Source organism: Echiichthys vipera (genome assembly GCF_963691815.1).
Source record: "Echiichthys vipera genome assembly, chromosome: 12".
In the NCBI taxonomy this organism is placed as follows: domain Eukaryota; kingdom Metazoa; phylum Chordata; class Actinopteri; order Perciformes; family Trachinidae; genus Echiichthys; species Echiichthys vipera.
In genome coordinates, this window is record NC_139837.1 from 30,217,025 (window position 1) to 30,238,995 (window position 21,971).

At 42.0% G+C, this 21,971-nt stretch overlaps 1 protein-coding gene across 1 annotated transcript in view; it reads right to left on the minus strand.

Annotated features, from left to right (window-relative positions):
• Positions 1-21,971, minus strand: part of adck1 (aarF domain containing kinase 1) — a gene marked incomplete at its 3' end in the record, with an annotated part of 137,081 nt that overhangs the window by 10,504 nt on the left and 104,606 nt on the right. The window contains exon 9 of the mRNA XM_083924799.1: positions 5,451-5,648. Within this exon, the coding sequence (XP_083780925.1) occupies positions 5,451-5,648 (198 nt within the window). The remainder of the gene's footprint in view (positions 1-5,450; positions 5,649-21,971) is intronic.

Below are 21,971 nucleotides of genomic sequence, written 5' to 3' on the forward strand. Positions count from 1 at the left end.
AAAATAAGCTAAATAGTTGAGCAAATATGGTAAAAGGCTAATATTTGCAAAGAATATGAAAGGCAGAGAAATGTTGAAGACAAATCAAAATGTCTTTAAAGAGCTGAATATTTTAATATTTGAATGGTTTTGTGTTGTTTATGTGTGTATGCAATTGTTTTGGCAAAGTTAACTCTTCTATTCAATGCCAGTAAAACCCTCTCCATGCCAGAGACCGACAGACCGACAGACAGGTAGACAGAGTAAGACAAACAGACAGACATACAGACAGACAGACGGACAGACAGAGAGACAGAGCGAGAGAGAGAGAGAGAAAGAGTAAGACAAACAATCAAACAGACAGACAGACAGACATGCAGACCCCATCAGTTAATATATCATATTGAGCTTTTATTTTGAAGGGAGTGTCAGACTGCAGTGATGATGTCATGTCAGCAGCAGTGAGATGTTGCCATAGATGGTCAGTTCTCTTTGACCCCTGGGGCAGACAGGGACTCTGAGAATGCATTAGAGCAAACCTCTCAAACATGCTTCGAACCAACTCCTTCTCACTGAAAAACTTTAAAATTTAGTCAGAAAGATAACTGAACACTTGAGCTCCTGTGAGGCAAGATCAAATGGTTTCCTGTACACTCTCTTTGGGACCAGGTCTCAACAAACCATAAAACACAAACCATGATTATTAAAAAACTGTAAGAGATATTTAAAAACTGTCTGATAATTTTTATAGATGACAGTCTTCTGAATCGATGGAAGTCTATAGGTGGAAGTATGTGGAACTAGATGAGGTTCAAAGGGGGGCATGTTTAAGAGTATTTTTAGCTGATCTCCATTGGTTTGCATTATAAAAAAAAATTTAAGAGCTCAATATTTTAATATTTGAAAGGTTTTGTGTTTTTTTTTATTATTTTATGTAATTGTTTTGGCAAAACTCTTCTATTCAATGCCAGTAAAACCCTCTGTATGCCAGTTAGACGGACAGACAGACAGACAAACAGAAACACAGACAGAGAGAGTAACACAAACGGACTAGCAGACAGACAGACAGACAGACAGAAAGAAAAAGCAAGACAGACAGGCAGGCATGTAGACAGACATAGAGAGTAAGACAAACTGACAGACAGAAACACAGACTCGGTGAATATACCATATTTGGGTTTTATTTTGAAGGGCGTGTCAGACTGCAGTGAGATGTTGCCATAGCGATGGTCAGTGCTCTTTGACCCATGGGGCAGACAGGGACTAATAGAGAATGTATTGGAGCGCACCTCTCAAACTCAGTCTTCTAGATCAAAGACCGTACCTCTGATCGCTTAGATCTGGTGGTCAGAGTGAAGACGGGACTTGGACAATGTTTGTAAAAATTTGTGTGGTTAGTCCAAAAACTGTGAGCGCGAGAGCAGTTTTTAGAAAGACCCTGAAACTGATGGAATGCCCATAAGTTATTATTGGAGTCAATGCAGCAGGTGGTTGCCTCTCTGTCACTTGGAGGCTCACTAGCCAAATGTATGAGTCTGATTGCTTCCAAAGCTACATCTTAAGAAAGGGCACACGTTTGCCTTCATTTTATTGTCAAAATGATGTAGGAAGAGTAAAAATTGTGGTCATCATAGCAGTTTAGGAGAGATTTTCTCTCTGTTGCCCTTCACTCTAATGGTTGAGCCCCCGACTCTGTGGATGAACATTCCGTCAAATACACACCCGGTTGAAAGTCAGCACACAAGAGCTGAAAAAGCTGAACATTTTGATAGTTGAATGTTTTTTTTTTTAGCTGAAAGTATGCAGAAGCTAGAAAATACTGAAAAACATACGGAGAAGTATGAAGAATAATTAACCTTGGCATAACATATGTTGAAAATGCTGCATAAGCATTACCACCAACTATAACATGCATTTCCTGTGGAAATAGGTGTAAATGTTTTAATGCTGAAGTTACAGTGAAAACAGCTAATATATACTATATATAGCTAATACAACAACAAATATAAAAAGCTGAATATTTGAAAAGAATATTAAAAAAGCTGAATATGTGCAAAAGCATGAAAAAGATAAATTTTAAAATAATATTTAAAAAGCTGAATATGTGCAACAGTATAAAAAAGTTTTAAATTTGAAAAGAATATTAAAAAAGCTGAAATTGTGCAAAAGTATAGAAAAGCTGAATGCTCAATGCCTTGGAAGTGAACTGGCATCTTTTCCCTCCCCCGGACGTCACTTACATGCCCTATTTTGGAAAGAGGAAATGAGGCGAAGTCAAAGTCTGACAAGATGGAGACGTAGGCCCCAACGATTGGGTCAAGTTCAGAGAACGGACTCCGACGTAGAGGCTACATCCATTTTTTATACAGTCTATGCTCATTACTGGTGTGGTAGTTTTCTCAAATGAGAATATTAACTTAAGGGTGTATCCCTTGAAAAAAGATTGTTGTCTGGCTTGTTCACTGTGAATAAATATCGAGGTGTAGGTGTGTTCAGGCATTGAGTCTTGTCAGGCATTTAAAACTTGGTACAGATCGACCAGATCTGTCAATGTATGGTCAAGTTACAACAACTTCCTGTTTCACGGCTTAACATCAAACTTCCCGCCACTGCCATGGTATGACAATTCAGTGAAAACCCGAGCTTTTAACAACTTTTCATCAGAAACATGTTGAGATGGTACTAAACTTCAAATGTGCATTTAGGAAATAAAAAGCTGGATACGGTGCAATTTTCTGATCAGATAAAAATGAAGTTATTGTACTTGGCCCCATATGCCTCTGAAACTCAATGGGCCTCATTTATCAATCTTGCGTGAAAACGGGCGCAGATCTGAGCGCAGAATTGGTCGTAGGAAAGGACCCACGTGTGATTTATGAAACATTCGTATCGGACCAATATCAGCGCACGAATGAGCGGGCCTTGATAAATGCGGCGGCTGAGTTCTATCGTCATTAACATGTTACGCCCCTAAATATTCCTGGTTCGGAGGCCTCGCCCACTGAGGTCAAACACGGAGAGACGAAACCCTTGTTGGAAAAGAAACTTTTCCGACACACAGATCGGCATCCTGACATCCGAGATGGAGCAAAATAAAGATGTGCTTTTTGGCAGTCTTAAGAGTGGAATAAAAGGGGCCCATAAAAACGCTGTATTGAAAAGAATAACGGAGGCATATTTATATATAATAAATTCCTGTTCATGGTGAAATGCGTAACTTTGGCGCCAAGTGTACACGGTGGAGTGAAAACACAAAGTATCGTTTGATCAGACATGTCTTTAAATGGTACTGACTGATTTTGTAGGTGATTGTGTTAAATCACTAGGAGGAGTTTGTTAACGTCCCCAAAAAGGCTATATGCATGAATAACAAAAAAGTATATATATAATTTCTTCAAAAACAATAGGGCTTTCGCAGCCCGACTTTGTCGGTGCTTGGGACCTAAATATGCTTGACTTCAAAACACCACCTGATTACATTTTTGACTAATTATTTTGTTTTCAGTGTTAAGTAGAGAAACATTGATTAAAACAATAAATATCCTGTGTGAAAGAAAGGCAGCAAAAAGCCACTCAACATTTGCTTAGTGCACATGATTGCATTAACACTAATGGCATGCACCATCAGTTGTTAGAAGGACTTAAAATTGATCCATGACTAAAAGAGTGGATAGTAAGGAAAAAAGAGGAGAGATGGGACAACAAATAATAGAAGAGATATTACAGAAGGGATAACACAGACAGAGCAAAACAGATGATTGGCTGTGACCAAGGAAATGTCTTCAAATGTGCTACAAAATCAACAAGTGTGTTCAAGTAGAGAACACTTGAGTGGAGTCTGCCTAATGGGGTCTGTGTGTGTGTGTGTGTGTGTGTGTGTCTGTGTCTGTGTGTCTGTGTGTGTGAGAGAGCTTTCATCTCTGCTAAAGTGGGAGAGAGAGGGAGGGAGAATAGAACATGTTACTTCACATTCTCACACTGGAATACAACTATTAAATAACCATTAAAATGCACACATAAACACACACAACTGTAGCCTGTTCCCTCAATAATGAGAAACCTGGCAATGAATGGATGAACACAAAGCCAACAGTTATCAAAAACTATACAGCTTCTTTGCAAAACATCATGCATCTGAAGCCATTTATCCATGGACCCAGTAGAGCCTGCTTTTATTGCACTGTGGAAGCCATGGACACCTGTTTCAGTGAGCTGTTAGATGGAGAGCTAAGTTGCTGCCTTATTTTGCTTTTCATTTTCATGAGTAATACTTGCCTTTGTACCTGGTTTAAATAGTTGTGGTTGCTCACAACTCAGGGTGAGTTTAAGCCTATCCTTGAAAACCTAATTTTGGCCACTTAGTAATAGGTGCTCCTCTATGGTCGACTACCCTGAATGAGGCGCGTCTATCTTGCCAAAAAAGCCCCTAATTTGCATGTGAGTAGCTCAAGAGTCCGTTTGACTGGGTAGAAAATGGCCCTATCGGAGAGCAGGGCCTCTTTTGTACCCTGAGATATACCCGATTGCTGATTGGATGTAGCTCTCAGCGGGATGTGACGTGGTAGTACAGACGCCACCACAACACGGCGAAGTAGAGTAGACACTTTTATCCAGTGGTGTAGAAGAACGCAGCGCAGAAAATGATTTGTGCACAGATTCTGGATTTAATTTCCGACCTGTGGTTGATGCATGCTCTATACCTCTCTCACACACACACACACACACACACACACACACACACACACACACACACACACACACACACACACACACACACACACACACACACACACACACACACACACACACACACACACACACACACACACACACACACACACACACACACACACACACACACACACACCGTACTGCAGCAGGTTGACAGCCTGTCAACAAACACTTTTACAGTGCCTCAAATCTTTAAGGTGGAGAATTTTCTTCCATGTTACTTGTATATAAGTTAATGTTGTGAATCATACGGGCCACCTTAAATCACACTACAACTATTTTGTATTTCTCACTCAGAGGACGAGTGGCGCGCCACGGCATCACTGATCAGCTGATCAACGGCGATTGAAACCCATTCAGAGTGATACGTCACCTCCGGAGTCTCGTAAATCCCTCTCTGGCCTTTTTTTGTAATGGAAACTGGGTGAGTGAGAGGCAATTTGAGAGGGCGTGCCCTCAAACTTTCCGGGAGGCCACGTTATAGGGCTAGGGGAAATGCGCATAATGTGAATATGACTTAATTGTTACGGCAGTTAATATATCAGAGTGATATAAATAGTAGAAACCACTACAGCTTAGGTGATGAAGATGAATGAATGATGATGATAATAATAATGTGGTAAATATGATCAGTGATATGAGTAGCAATAATAACAGTTGTAATACAATGAGAATTTTGACTGATGTTTTATAGCTATGAAAATACTATCTACATCTGTGTGTGAGCTCATATACCATACCTCAGAGTTTGTGATGGGCACACAAGTGATGCCAACATTGATGGCAGTCCAGGAGCGACCTGTGAGCACACAGGCAAACAGTGGGTACAGATCTCCAGCTCCCAGCCTGAGGCTGTAACGCTCCACCCCGGACATGTCACCTTTAATCAGAGCCTGCCACAGACGACAGTAGTTCAACCTGAAGTCTGGCTGCAGAACCTGAAGGGGAGGAGGTGTCTTTTGTTAGAATTTTTAATTTTATTTTACTGATCATTTATAGTAAACTGTAAACAGTAAATTGTATTGCAAACAACTATTTTTGTACATTTTGCACACTTATCTTCTATTGCACTCTGCATGTATGTTTAAGTAAAGTTTCTAAGCATCTATGCTATGACGTGCACTAGCCAACAAATACTTGTTAGTAAATGACAGCTCCAGGAACCATCCCCTTATCGTGGTGGAGAGGTCTGTGTGTCCCTGTGAACCTGAGGGCTGTGTTGTCTAGACCCTGGTGCTCCTGGTAAGGTCTCCCATGGCAGAGTGGTCTCAGGCGAGGGGCCGGACTAAGGATGGTTCACAAAGACTCTATGGAACAATGAGGAAGAGAGACCCTGCCCGGAGGAAGCCAGGGGCCCCCGTCTGGAGCCAGGCTTACTCAAGAGTTTTCGTTTATTAATCTATTTTTATCACGCTACTTTGTAAGTCTTCTATGATAATTTTTTATCTTCTTTTTGTAACTATAGTAAAGCCACTTCGTACTGATCGTCGTTGCATCTGTCCGGCCGGCAGGTGGCATTGAATTTTGCGCGACAGCCAGAGCCAAGCCACCTGAAGGGCCGGAATCAAAGCAGGGTTGTGAAACAGCAGCAATCCCGCTGCTCCAACGGCAAAAGTAAGGTCGGCCCTTTTACTGCAGCTCCTGGTTAAGACTGTTGGTGATAACTAAGTTCTGATCCGAGTTTTGTTGATAGGCTAATTAAAGCCAGTTTAAGTCCACCAGTAATATTATAAACCAGCCCTTAGGTTTGAACTACTCTGGTCTTAAACTTGTTATATCCACATTTAACCCTTTTATTACTTATCTATTCAGTACTGCCTTATTCTGTATTATCCTTGCCAGTGAATCAAATAAATGCCTATAACTTTACATCGTTGTGAGAATCTTCCCTTCTGTGCAGAAGTTGATGGTCACTGTTAGGTTACGGTACGAACTAACACGTTCGAGGCGAGACTGATGAAATTAAAATTATCAAATACTTTAGGCTGCTAACAGGTATTAAACCTTCACCAAAACGTAATAAACACCCTGTCTTAGTTGGTGTGGTGCCCTACTTCGAGGTAAATTAAGTCCTAAATTTTAATGAGTCGAGATAATTCACAATTAATTCGGTGATTAATCTTTTCAAGCCATAATACGTGTAGACTATTCCTACACTCTTGAACACCGTGGTGGACACCGGTGGTCAGGGAAGCTGTCCAAGTGAAGAAGGAGGCCTTCTGGGATATGTTATCCCAGAAGACTCCAGGGGCAGTTGCAAGGTACCGACGGGCCAGAAGGGCTGCAGCGGGTGTGGGAGAAGTTCGGAGAAGTCACAGAGAAGGACTTTCGGGCGGCACCAAGGTGCTTCTGGAAAACCCTTCGACACCTCAGGAGGGGGAAACGGCGAACCGCCGAAGCTGTTTACAGTAAGGACGGGACGCTGGTGACCTCAGCTCATGAGGTAATCGGGTGGTGGAAGGAGCACTTTGAGGAACTCCTTAATCCGACTAACAAGCCCTCTTTTGAAGAGGCAGAGCTGGAGGCTGATGGGGAATCATTGTCAATATCTCTGGCGGAAGTCACTGAGGTAGTCAAACAACTCCACAGTGGCAAAGCCCCAGGGATTGATGAGATTCGTCCAGAAATGGTGAAAGTTTTGGGTTTGGAGGGGCTTTCTTGGTTGACACATCTCTTCAATATTGCATGGAAGTCTGGGACAGTGCCAAGGGATTGGCAGACCGGGGTGGGGGTTCCCCTACTTTAAAAGGGGGACCAGAGGGTGTGTGCCAATTACAGAGGTATCACACTACTCAGCCTCCCTGGTAAAGTCTACTCCAAGGTGCTGGAAAGGAGGGTTTGTCCTATAGTCGAACCTCAGATTGAAGAGAAACAATGCAGATTCCGTCCTGGATGTGGAACAACGGACCAGCTCTTCACTCTCGCAAGGATCCTGGAGGGGGCCTGGGAGTATGCCCATCCAGTCTACATGTGCTTTGTGGATCTGGAGAAGGCATATGCTGCGGGAGTATGGGGCGATGGGGTCACTTCTGTGGGCCATCCGATCTCTGTACACCCAAAGCGAGAGCTGTGTCCGGATCTTCGGCAGTAAGTCGGATTCATTCCCGGTGGGGGTGGGCCTCCGCCGCGTAGTCTTGGTGGAAAGAGGTTGAAGTTCGGTGGGCCGAGGATGTCGTCTTTGCTTTTTGCAGATAATGTGGTCCTGATGGCATTGTCGGTTGGGTCATGACCGAAAGAACGCGGTTGCGGTTACAAGCGGCCGAAATGGGTTTTCTCAGGAGGGTGGCTGGAGTTTCCCTTAGAGATAGGGTGAGAAGTTTAGCCATCAGTGAGGAACTCGGAGTAGAGACGCTGCTCCTTTGTGTTGAAAGGAGCCAGTTGAGGTGGTTCGGGCATCCCTAGGGAGATGTGCCAGACACGTCCAGCTGGGAGGAGGCCTCGGGGAAGACCCAGGACTAGATGGAGAGATTATATCTCCACACTGGACAGGGAACGCCTCAGGATCCCCCAGTTAGAACTGGTTAATGTGGCTCGGGAAAGGAAAGTTTGGGGTCCCCTGCTAGAGCTGCTGCCCCCGCGACCCAACCCAGGATAAGCGGTTGAAGATGAGTGAGTGAGTGAGTGAGTGAGTGAGTGGGTATTTCAGTGCAAGGAAACTATATTTGGTGATTTTAGCTTTTTTCAATATCTCTGTTTTTAGTGGGGGAGACAAAAGTTATCTTCCTAATTATTTATAGACCACCAAGATATCCAGGAAAAGTCTTTGATGAGTTTGCTGAGCTGCTGTCAGTAATCTGTACTGACTACAACTTTTCTTTAACATTCGTTTAGACAATAACATGGACACAAATGCAAAAGAACTTTGTTCTCTTCTTGACACCTTCACAAGTTGGCATCTTCCAACATGTGAAAGGGCACACACACTCTGGATCTGGTTATATCTAGAGGTGTTGACATTACTTCTATTGATATCAAAGACTCGGCTCTTTTTGATCACTTCAAGATTCAAGATTCAAGAAGCTTTATTTATCCAGAGGGAAATTATTGTACAACAATTTCAATACAAAAGTGTTCTGTGTGATCTTTGACTTACAGATAACTCCAAACATACAGTTACCCTTAAACATCAGATCTCTGTCATCTATAGCTGTATTAATAAATGATCTGATATCAGATAACCATATTGATTTACTCTGTCTGACTGAAACCTGGCTGCGTCATGAAGAATATGTTAGCCTAAATGAATCCACTCCTCCCAGTCATATAATTACTCATATTCCTCAAGACAGTGGTCGAAGAGGAGGCGTTGCAGCTATTTATGACTCAGGCCTATTAATCAACCCTAAACGTAAACTAAACTATAATTCATTTGAAAGTCTTGTTCTTTGTCTTTCATATTCAACCTGGAAAGCTGTGCAGCCAATTATACTTGTTATAGTGTTCCGTTCTCCTGGTCGTTACTCTGAATTTCTATCTGAATTCTCAGAGTTTCTGTCAATTTTAGTCCTTAAATCTGATAAAGTAATCATTGTAGGATATTTTAATATTCACGTGGACGTTGATAACAATAGCCTTAGTATTGCGTTTATCTCTCTATTAGATTTGATTGGTTTTAGTGTACATTAACCTTCTCGCTGTTTTAATCACACCCTCGACCTTGTTTTGGCTTATGGTGTGGAAATCAATGACTTAATAGTCTTTTCACAAAATCCTATTTCATCAGACCATCATTTAATAACTTTTGAATTCATATTACAGGACTACTCACCTCAGGGCAAAGGTTTCTACACTAGATGTTTATCTGACAGTGCTTTAACCAAATTTAAGGAATTGATTCTATCTGCATTTAATTGAATGCCTTCTCCTAATATTCAAGATTCCTGTACTAATGTTAGTTTCTTTGAAATTGATCACCTTGTTGACAGTGTTGCAGGCTCACTATGAACAACACTCGACTCTGTTGCTCCTTTAAAAAAGAAGATAAATGAAACAGAGGAAGTTAGCTCCATGGTATAACTCACAAACCTGTGAATTAAAACAAATATCGCGGAAAAATTGGAAAGTAAATGGGCTTCCACTAAATTGGAGGAATCTCTCTTAGTTTAGCGTAATATTGCGAAAATAGGAACATTGTGTCTCAGAAAGATGCAGAAAAACTAGTCCATGCATTTGTTACTTCTAGGCTGGACTATTGCAACTCCTTACTATAAGGCTGCTCCAATAAGTCTGTTAAGAGCCTCCAGTTGGTCCAAAATGCTGCAGTTCGTGTACTAAGTAAAACAAATCGAAGAGAACATATTTCACCTGTATTAGCTTCTTTGCGCTTTCTACCTGTAAAACCTAGAATAGAATTTAAAATCCTTCTTCTTACCTACAAAGCTCTTATTGGTCAGGCTCCGTCGTATCTTAAAGAGCTCATAGTACCGTATTACTCGACTAGATCGCTGCGCTCTGAGAATGCAGGGCTACTTGTCGTTCCTAGAATCTTCAAAAGCAGAATGGGAGGCAGAGCCAAGCTCCACTCCTATGGAACCGACTACCAAGTGTTATTCGGGAGGCAGACACTGTCGCCATATTTAAGAGTACGCTCAAAACTTTGCTCTTTGATAAAGCTTACAGCTAGGGCTTAGGAGCCCTTAGCTACGTTGTTATTTTGAGATGATTTTGTCAAGAGAGATGTCTGTCCACCATAGAGCTGGGTCTTTCCGACATTCCTGTGGTAGAGTGTGGTATATACCTACTCTGTAAAGTGTCCTGAGATAACTTCTGTTATGATTTGGCACTATAAATTTTTTTTTACTGAAAATTGAATTGAATTGACCAATTTAGAATGTTTATGTTTACAACTTTGAAAAGGTCTATACGAAACATAAAAATGCAAATCATATTCCTTAATAACTCACTTGAGAGCAGGGAATAACATTTTGGTAGCATATCAAACATATTCTAAATATAAGATATAAAAATATTACACAAGCTACTTAACATGAAAATAAATTCTCTCATCCTTGACATTGGAATCATTAAAAAAAAAAGAAATCCTGAATAGAATAATACAATACTATGCCAGTGAGGCCGTATGCCTTAGTGACATGCTCTCTGTGAGTAGGACTGCTGACATTACCTGCCAGTCCGGTTCAATGTAGTGGCATGTAACTGTGATGTAGCTTTCTGTTGTGAGGGCCAATGTGACATATTAGGTGGTAATTCAACGAAGTTGTGGAGTTGTACTTTAAAATACTTCAGTCGTGAAAACGGGTCAGGGGAGAAAAAGGTGAGAAGGGGCGGTGCAATATTATCCACCTACAAGCATCAATCTGATGCATTTTGAGAGAAAAATTCATAAGTATGAATATATATTAGGGCTGGGCTATTCAATTTATTTGAAATTGAGGCCGGTTGACGACAATAATCCAAAATGAGGGTCCAGAAAAATATAAATGTCACATTAATGGATATTGTAAAACACTACAGTGACAATGGAGTGCTTATATTGTCTTTATTTTATCAATATAAACAGTAGCAATAGGCCTCAGAGTGCAACAGCATAACAGCTGATCAAAACAAGTAGTGATAGGCCAACTCAAAGCAACAACCATGTCAAAAAACAATCCTTGTTAAATGAAAAAATGCCTGTTAACCAGAGGTTTTCACTACTGTACTAATGTACAAGTTTGAGGCTCTTGTCCTTTACTTGAGTATATTATTTTCATGCTTCTTCATACTTCTACTCCGCTACAATTCAGTGGGAAATATTCTACTTTTTACTCCACTGCATTTATCTGATTACTTCAGTTACTAGTTACTTTACCAGGCTTACAAGCACATATGAAACAGTTTATTCATGAAAAAAACTGGACTGACAAAATTAACGTAACATAAATGCAGAGCGGTTCAGTGGGAAAATGGTGTTGAAGATAGCATGATTGTCCTTCAAATGCCTTCTCAACTTATACTCTTACCACACCAATATGGCTGCAGAATAAACACAGGCTTCACAGTGACAGAAACTAAAACTTCTCTGGTGAATTGCCAGTTTCCTGTCAAACTTTTTTTTTTTCAAAGTAGAAAGGGACATTGAAGTGGTGTTTTAACCACAGATATAACCAAACTGAAACGATTGAGAACAACAACAGAGCGGAGCTTAGCAAGCTGTTGCCAAGAGGATTCAGAAACCCACGAAGAAGAGCGTAGTGGGAGCGTGAGGAGCATTGTTGCTGCGCGCCTACAGGGAGCACTTGGAGCAAGTCTCCCAATGCACCAGTATTTGACGCACTTAGATCAGAGAGGACAGCATTCAACATTGGCCACTATAGCCATGAATTACTGTTTCATACAGGTTTCTACTCAAAGGGCCAGGAAATATTCCATTGCTTGTTCGCACTTTCGTAGTTCACTGATAATCTCTGATAATCTCTGGTATACCTCCATATCAAGTAATTTCTTATTGAAATGACTTCTTATTGAAATCACTCGATTAAAATAGATTAATGCATCCCTAATGAGAATACCTGTATAAAGTTTATGGAAGCTATAGCCATGTCACCATATGTGAGTGCAGTGACAGTTGATGAACTCCTGGATAATTTCAACTGCAAAATCTCAAATGTAATTGATACCATTGCACCAATTAAAACTAAAATGACCTTGACCAGACAGAGAACTATGATGGTAAAGGCTCTGATTATAAAATGCAGGAAATCAGAGCATAAATTAAGAAAAACTAAACTTCAAATTCACCATGACCTCTACAAACAAAGTCTTTCTAATTTTAACCATGGGTTATTCAAGGCTAGACAGCAACACTTTTCTGAAATGATTAATAAGAACATCAACAACACTCCCGCTCTGTGTGCTTTGGTTGACAAGCTTACACCCCCCCAAAAAACCCAGTAGAAGAAACAGTTCAGCATCTTAAATCATCAACATGTTGTCTTGACACAATGCCATCTGACTTTTTTTTAAAACTATTGTAAGCTCTGTCCAAACAGATCTGCAGCAAATAATAAATTGCTCACTTCAATCAGGCACGTTTCCTAAACCCCTAAAAGTAGCTGCCATCAAGTCACTCTAAAAAAAGAGAGCGTTGGATACCACCATTTTAACCAAATACAGACTTGTCTAAAATCTCCCCTTTATAGCCAAGATTGTTGAGAAAGTGGTGTTTAATCAACTCAGCAACTACTTGAACTCCAGTGGACTTTTTCACAAATTTCGATCAGGCTTCCGACTCCAACACACTACAGAAACAGCTTTTATTAGAGTGTTAAATGACAGGCCTTTGACACTGTGGATCACAGTATACTGCTGAATAGGTTGGAAACCTGGACAGGACTCAGCGGTACAGTCCAAAAATGGTTTAGGTCCAACTTAGAGGAGCATAGTTATTTTGTGACCATTGGTAGTTATCAATCCGATCGAGTGGCTATGACATGTGGAGTTCCTCAGGGGTCAGTCCTTGGACCCCTTCTGTTCAACTTATATACTGTATGCTGCCTTCGGGCCAAATTCTGCAGAATTCTAATGTCAACTACCATGGTTATGCAGATGACACACAGATTTCTGTTGCACTGTCTCCAGATGACTTCAGTCCAGTAGAGTTATTATGTCACTGTTTAGAGCAAGTCAAAAATTGGATGAACCAAAATTCATTCAGAACATGCAGCTCGGGTTTTAACAAGAACAAAGAGATCAGATCACATCACCCCAGTTTTTAAGACCTTACATTGGCTCCCAGTCAGCTACAAAATAGAGTTTTAAGGTTTTCCTACTTATTTACAAATCACTGAATGGTTTTGGTCCAGAATACATGAATGACATGTTAGTAGAGTATACACCCAGTCGAGCTCTGAGATCTACTGACTCAGGTCAGATAGTGGAGCACAGAGTTCAAACTAGACATGGTGAAGCAGAATTCAGCTGTTATGCTGCACACAACTGGAACAAACTACCAGCAGAACTGAAATCAGCCCCAAGTGTGAGCACTTTTAAATCCAGGTTAAAAACACTTCTCTTTTAATGTGCTTATAGATGAGCTCTTTTTAATAACTTAGTGCTTGATCTATTTTCTTTTCTTTTAATTTCTTATTCTTCTTCACTCCGGCTTTTAACTGTCTTTTTTGTTTTTATACTCTTTTAAAAAAATGTTTTGTCTTCATGTAAAGCACGTTGGTTTGAAATGCGCTTTATACATAAAGATGCCTTGCCTCGCCTTTAAAGTTAATGTGCAGTGACACGTGTGTACCGTTCGGTTTGTGAGGTGCAACGTAGCTTAAGTCATCATGACCGCTGTCCTTTCTTATATCTCAGCGCTACGTCTCAGCGAGTCAAATCCAAGCATGCTGGGAGACTTGCTCCACGCGCTCCCTGTAGACACCCGGCCTCAACGCTACGCGTGTTCCCGCTACGTACGTTCCTGCTACGCACGCTCTCGCTACGCTCTTCTTCGTGGGTTTCTGAATGCTCTTGGCAACAGCTCGCTAAGCCCTGCTCTGTTTGTTCCTTTCTGTCTGGTTAAATCCGTGGTTAAATCCCCACATCAATGTCTCTTTCTACTCTGAAAAAAGAAAGGTTGTCACAGAAAACCGTCAGTTCACCAGAGAATGGACAGAGAAGTTTTTGTTTCTGTCACTGTGAAGCCTGTGTTTACTCTGCAGCCATATCTGTGTGTAAAGAGGATAAGCTGAGAAGGCATTCTAATAAAAATCATGCTACTCTGCATTTATGTTACATTCATTTTTGTCAGTCCAGTTTTTGATGAAAAAACTAATGTTTCATGTGTACTTGTAAGCCTGGTAAAGTAACTAGTAACTGAAGTATTCAGATAAATGTAGTGGAGTAAAAAGTAGAATATTTCCACTTGTTGTAGTGGAGTAGAAGAATAAAGTAGCATGTAAATAAAATACTCAAGTAAAGGACAAGAGCCTCAAACTCCAATAATTGAGTGTAAACTTCTGGTTAACAGGTTTGTTTATTTAACAAGGACTGTTTTTTGACAAGCTTGTTGCACTTTGAGGTCATGACTAATATTAACATTGATAAAATAAAGACAATATATGTACTCCTATGTCGCTGCATTGTTTTACAATATCCATTAATGTGATGCTCATATTTTTACAGCCCATCATTTTGGATAATTTTCGTCAACCAGCCTCAATTCCATATTAATTGAATAACCCTAGCCTTTATCCAGTCAGTTCAGGGATTGCTGTTTGTGCGTATTTTAGTGAAAGAAAACCTATTTTCTTCATTTTTTCTAAGATTTGATAATGTAAAAGTGTTTATATTTTTACCTAGAAGGCAAACAATTGTTAACCTTTTTGCCAAATAAATATATAAATGCGTAAATGTAGCAATGTGTCTCCTACTTGTTTATTATAATACTGCTACTCCTACTACAGTTTAGCTTTAGCAATACAGCTTCTTAGCATTTCCATGCATTTTCCGCAGGAAATGCATTTTCTGCTTATTCTCCCCCTTCTGCCCTAAAACTTTGATTGGCATCTAGTCAACTAGGGCAGCAACGATTCGTCGACGTTGTCGACAAAAATCGATAATGGAAATTGTCGACATTCGTCGCTAGACGTGTTTTTCCAACAGAGTGAGGCATCTCACTTCATTACAATCTCTGCCGAGTCGCACATGCGCAATAGCGTCTCTGACGAGCGGTAACACACACAGAAATGGCGGCATCCAACACAGCAACTGCGCGCACGAAAACTTCCAAAGTTTGGGAGCATTTTAGCCTGGATACGGCGGATAAAAAGATTACTTGCAAGGTTTGCAAAGCGTATTTTCGCTTTAAAAGAGAGCTTTAACGTTATGCCTGACGAACGTTTTTTAAATTAAATGCATGCAGTCCGAAGAGGAGAGCCACCTTGGACCCCTTTCTGCAAAAGAAGCAGACGTGCACCCCGCAACAGGCGACTCCCCTCACTGAGTCAGTGTTGCAGATGCTCATCTATGATATGAGGCCACTCTCCATGGTTGAGGGTGCCGGGTTTCAACAGATGATTGCCCAGTTCAACCCAGAATACGTCCTGCCATCCAGAACCCATTTCACCCACTTGATGGAGCAGAAATACAGTAAAACGTTTCCGAAGGTAATTGTTTAAAACACACACACACACACACACACACTGTTCATATAAGCAATCACACATTTCACTTAAGAGCAATTATATATTTCATATTAGCAATCACACACAAACACACACACACACATATCATAATTCATATAAACCAACACATATATTTCATACAAGCAATCGCAAATTTCATTTAAAAGCAATTATATATTTCATTCATAAAAGCAATTATATATATATATACATATATATTAAAATAGATTAAATACATAACTTAATTTTGGTAAAATCATAGAGTTGCTGCAATTATTAAAACTGTAAAACTTGTATGTTTAATTGTTTCTGTTGACATGTAGGTTTTTGCACGTTAAATATTTACAAAAATCAACTTTTGTGTTTAAAGGTAAAGGAGATACTAAAAGAGGTCAACAGCTCCCTCGCACTGACGTGTGATGTTTGGACCAGCCGTGCCACAGAGGCTTATCTTGGAGTTTCGTGTCACTTCATCACCAAAGACTGGCAAATGAAAACTTTGAACCTCGCCACTCTACCTCTGGAGGAGAGGCATACTGCTGCGAATATCATGATGTGGATGGAAGAGGTGATGGAGAAATTTGACATCTTGCCTAGCAAAATTAAAGCAATAGTAAATGACAACGGGTCTAACATGGTGGCGGCAGCTCGACTCCTGGAAGAAAAACACAATTGGTCTTCAGTCCGCTGTGCTGGCCACACCCTCCAACTTATCGTCAACAGTGCCCTCAAAGAGCCCCGCATCAACAAAGCTACTGCTGCTGCAAGAAACTTAGTGGAGCACTTTAGGAGAAGTGAGCTGGCAAATTCAAAACTAAAGAAGAAGCAGCAGCAAATGAACACCGCAGAGCACAAGCTGATCCGGGATGTCAGTACGCGATGGAATAGTACTTATTACATGGTGGAGAGACTCCTGGAGCAGCGCTGGCCAGTCACTGCAACTCTCTCTGACCCTGAGGTAACACCAAGAGGCAAGCACTACTTTGACCTGAAACCAGAACAGTGGGTGCTACTTGAAGAGCTGGTGCAAGGGTTGGGGCCTTTTGAATGTGCGACCGTTTTCCTCAGTGGACAGGAGTATGCTACTGCTTCATGTCTTCCACAGCTAGTCAAAGGGCTGCAACGGTCCATACACCAAACCCAGTATGAGACGAGCTCAGGAAAAGCCTTTCGAGCCATTGCAGGAAAAGGAATAAGTGAGAGATGGGAGAATCTTAACACTGTGTCTGCAGAGAGAGACAACCCAGTTGTTCTTGCAGCTGCCATCGACCCAAGATTCAGAAAGATGAAGTTTATCTCACCTGAAGATGGCACAAGGGTGCAAAGTACAGTTGAAGTTCTCGCCATAAAAGAAGCAAAGGCCAAGACTGGGATACATGATGACCCTGAGCTACAGCAGAAGAGGAGGGGTCATGTCCCAGGGGGAAAGTCAGCGCTGGATAACCTGCTTCAGTCTGACACTGACAGTCTGAGTGAGGAAGAGGAGGAAACCCTGGAGGACAAAACAATCCAAATGGCGAGGAGGGAAGTTCAGATGTTTTTCACAGAGGCACCAATAGCCAAAAACAATGACCCTCTCAGCTGGTGGAGAGAAAATGAGGGGCGTTTTCCCACTGTCAAACCTAGCAAGATCTCTTCTGTGCATTCCTGCAACATCCATCCCGGCAGAGCGAATCTTCTCAGCAGCAGGAAATATCTGCTCCCAGAAGAGAGCAAGCCTCACACGAGACCATGTGGATATGCTGACTTTTCTTAGTATGAATAAACTGAACGACATAGCCTGAGCCTCATGTTTATTTGTTTATTGTTTATTATCATTTGCCACATAATTAAAGCAACCTCATGCTAAATTTAAGAAAAAATTAATAATTATCCGATTAGTCGACTAATCGTTTCAATAGTCGGTGACTAGTCGACTATTAAAATAGTCGTTAGTTGCAGCCCTATTGCCAACACATGCACAACATACACCAAAACATGCTGAATGATCGGGAATGGTGTGCTATTATTTGTTAGAGATTTGCCAAGATGAACGCTCAACATGAAAGGGTATGGGGGCGCTAGTGAGATGAGAGCAGTGTATACGTGTTTTTTTGGAGCTCCTCATGCCAAATCTTATTATTTAAAACAGCTTTTTTTGCACACTTTACTCAATTTTTCGGACTAACTTTATTTCGTGTTTACACCACCATTAAGTGGAACGCAAAAATGTCCAGTAAAACTGCACGAGGCGGAAAGGGAGCCAGCCGCCCGCAAGCCGACACCGTGGCTAATGCTAGTCGTAATCAAGCTAGCAAGAAATCACCGGGAAACTCACCAGCTGAAGATGAAGACGAGCTTCCACCCGCCTGGCATGAATTGTCAAATATGCTTTTGCAGTCCTTTAATGAGCGTGTTTGTCAAGTTCGAGCAGAGCTTTCAGAACATTTGGTCCACCCAGCGGGAGCTAATCGAGAGACTGACTACCACCGAGAGCAGGGCTGTGGACCATGAGCAATGTATCCACAAAGTGGAAACTTCTGTCACTTAATTGCAGCAAGAGAATAAGAAGCTACGGGGCAGGCTTTCCGATCTTGAAGGGAGACAAGGAATTCTTGGCGTCCCCGAAGGTGATGAGAAGGGGAGGCCGACTGAGTTTGTGTCTAACCTGATCCCCAAGCTACTTGGGGACGACAACTTCACCACGCCAGTCGTTATTGACAGAGCACACCATACACAACTGCCCAGACCAGAAGGATCTCAACCCTGCATGATAATCGCATGGGTGCATCTTACACAGGAGAAAGAAGAGATTCTGCGGCTTGGGAGGCAGAGCTCAATGGAATACGAAGGTAATCGAATCCTAATCTTTCCTGACTACATCGCGGAGGTGATGGCGCGACGGAGACTTAAAAATGGATCCAGATGAAACCATGGTATCCTACCACATGACTTCCCTGTTCACCTGTAGTCCAACCATGGAGGCTTTGGCCACATTAAGAGAGCGGCTCACACCGGACAACTCCTTACACAACTGAACAAATCTCAAACCAGACCACATTTGCCAACTTCTGGATTTGTGCCTGAACACCACATACTTCCAGTTTAATGGCACTTTTTACAGACGAAAACACGGCTGTCCCACAGGTTCACCATTATCCCCTATTGTGGCAAATCTATACATGGAGGAGGTAGAGGACAAGGCTTTGAACTCCTTCAAAGGAGTAACCCCCAGCCATTGGTTCAGATATGTCGACGGCACATGGGTTAAAATCAAATCCAAAGAGGTGCAAACTTTTACCGAACATATAAACTCAGTGAACAGAAACATCAAGTTCACCAGAGAAGAAGTCAAGGACAATAGTTTGCCTTACTTAGACTGTGACGTCCATATGGAGAATGGCAGGAGCCTCCACAATGGGGTATACAGAAAACCCACTCACACAGATCAATATCTACTGTTTGACTCCCACCACCCCCTGGAACACAAGCTTGGAGTTATCAGAACACTGCAACACAAAGCTTGTAAAGTACCCACCAGGTCACAGGCCCAAGGGGAGGAACGCAAGCACCTGAGAGGCGCCCTTACAACTTGTGGTTACCCCAGGCTGACCTTTGTGAAAACGACAGCTACTTCCGGTAAGAAAACAAAAGTGGTTGAGAAAGAAAAAGAAAACAAGAGAAACAACATATTCATTCCGTATGTGGCTGGGGTATCAGAGAAAGGAGGATCTTCAACAAACACTGCATCCCTGTGTATTTCAAACCCAGTAAAACACTCAAACAGAGACTAGTACATCCCAAGGACAGAACTCCATACACCCACAAAAGCAATCTGGTTTATGCTGTCCAATGCAACGAGGAATGCAAAGATCTCTACATTGGAGAAACAAAACAACCACTGCATAAACGCATGGCCCAACACAGGAGAACTAACTCCTCAGGCCTGGACTCTGCTGTCCACTTACATCTCAAGGAGAAAGCCCACTCCTTTGATGATAACAATGTCCACATCCTGAACAGAGAGGACAGATGGTTTGAAAGAGGAGTAAAAGAAGCCACCTATGCAAAAATAGAGAAACCAACTACACCATCGCTAAACAGAGGAGGTCGAGACACCACTTATCTCCAATTTACAATGCAGCACTTTCATCCCTTCTCAGGAGATTCAACAATCTAACCTCAAAGAACAACTGTTCACAAAAGGCTCCTGTGACTCCAACAACTGTTGTTAAGACTCGATAGAGCACTAACAAAGTCGAAACCTACTTCCCACCAACGACTGTCACTCTAACGAAATGTCATTGGCACTTGGAGCACAAAGAGTTCCAGTGACATCATCTGCCTTGTGAGAGGTTAACTACCTTGTTCTCCACACCAGTTAGTTGGACCAGTCCCAGCCTATTTAGTTGCGTACATGAACTGAAGCCTCATGGATGAGAGGTGAAACGTCTTCATAGACAAATAGTCCAGTTGCTTTTGACTGAAATTGCTTTGGGGACTCAGTAGCTGTCCTCAGGCGCTTGGAGATGGACGCTGTCGCTGGTGCCATGACCGGGTGCTGAAGGTGGTTGCTGAGGCCATCAACATTGCCATCGACCAGAGCAAGCGTGTGCAACCACCAAGGCTAGGAATTCCATTCGTAAGAGCCAGAGAACAACCACATTTCAGGCCCAAAGCCCAAACAGGCCTGGGAACAGCAAAGGACTGGCAGGTAAGGGTGGACCTGGGTAAACAACTGAAATTTCCTGAAAACATCATGGAAACCAGCCTTAGATCATCACAGAGAATGGAGGAAACCAGTGAGATAAAGAGGGGAGCTGGTGGAGGTTGCCGCAGATGGGGGTGGCGTGTGAGATGCCTTCCCATTGAGGGAAGGGGCTTTGCAGGGAAGTCACTCTGCAAGGCCTACGCTCTCCTGGGCATCACAGGTGCACGCAAGAGGAGAGCTATCTGTACAGCTTCCGAGGCTGCTGAGAGAGTCTCACAATGGCTATGAAACCAGAGGGACAAGCAGTGGATGAGCGCTTTTTGGACATAGGCTGGGAGCTGATTACTCCCGGTTGGGTTGCCTGGGTGAGGGGGACTGATAGACCCGAAAACCCTCCTTGACCGGGTACTATCACTAATGATGTGTTGAAGAAGCTGCATTATATGATGTATGAAACAATCAAACAATCTAGAAACAACCTTAAACAATACAGCAGCCTAGACTTAGACTCAATAAAGAGAAGTCTAAGTCTCCTAGAATAATTATCCATCAGCACATTGAGAACATACACTGAAATAAGGATATAGTTATATTATTATCATATAATAGTATTTTTTTATTTTATTTATTTGTCTTTGCATTTATTTTATTTGTTTTTCATTTGTTTTGTTTTTGTTTTTTTTGCATGGTGTTTCCAATGTCAGAGTAATCATGGTAATTAATTGTCTCAGTATTGACCAAAATATTTGGTGATTATGATTTTTGCCATAATCGAGTAGCCAAGTAGTCTGGCTTCAGGATAAATCCTGGAAGGCAGGGCACCCGGTGGCTCAGTCGTTGGGGCGAACACTTCCATATACAGAGGCTAAGGCTATGTTCACGCAGCAGTTCCAAGTGACCGGAATCCGATCTTTTCAAACATGGAGGACAGCAACGAAGCAGGCAGCCAGTGGAGGGATAACAAGGTTTTAGACATCATTACTATTTGGTGTGACACTTGAAGGGTCTTATCGTGACCGATCTGTTTTCCGGTTGCCGTTGCCATGTTCGCTTCCGTAAATAATGTTGTGGCATGATGTCATCATTGATCAACTGCACATGTGGGCGACTTCAGGGACGTGAGTTGTTCACACAGCAATCCATAGACAGGCCACATTTAAAGACGTAATGTGAACAGCAATCCCGAACATGTCTGTGTGAAGGAAGAAAAAGGAGAGAAATCTGGAGGCCAAACTCCAAGGGATGGGATGTGTGGGCAGGAATGAAGCACATCACAGGGATGAAGAAGAAATACATGCAGACATCTGGGAGCCTGGATACAGGTAACCAGTATAACCAGTTTTTCAAAATGTTTAGCTCACCTCCTGCTGGCCTTTCCACCCCCACAACCCCCCACACACTCACGCTGTCCCAAATGGCTTGACCCTCCCCCCAGCGTTCTTCTGTACAAC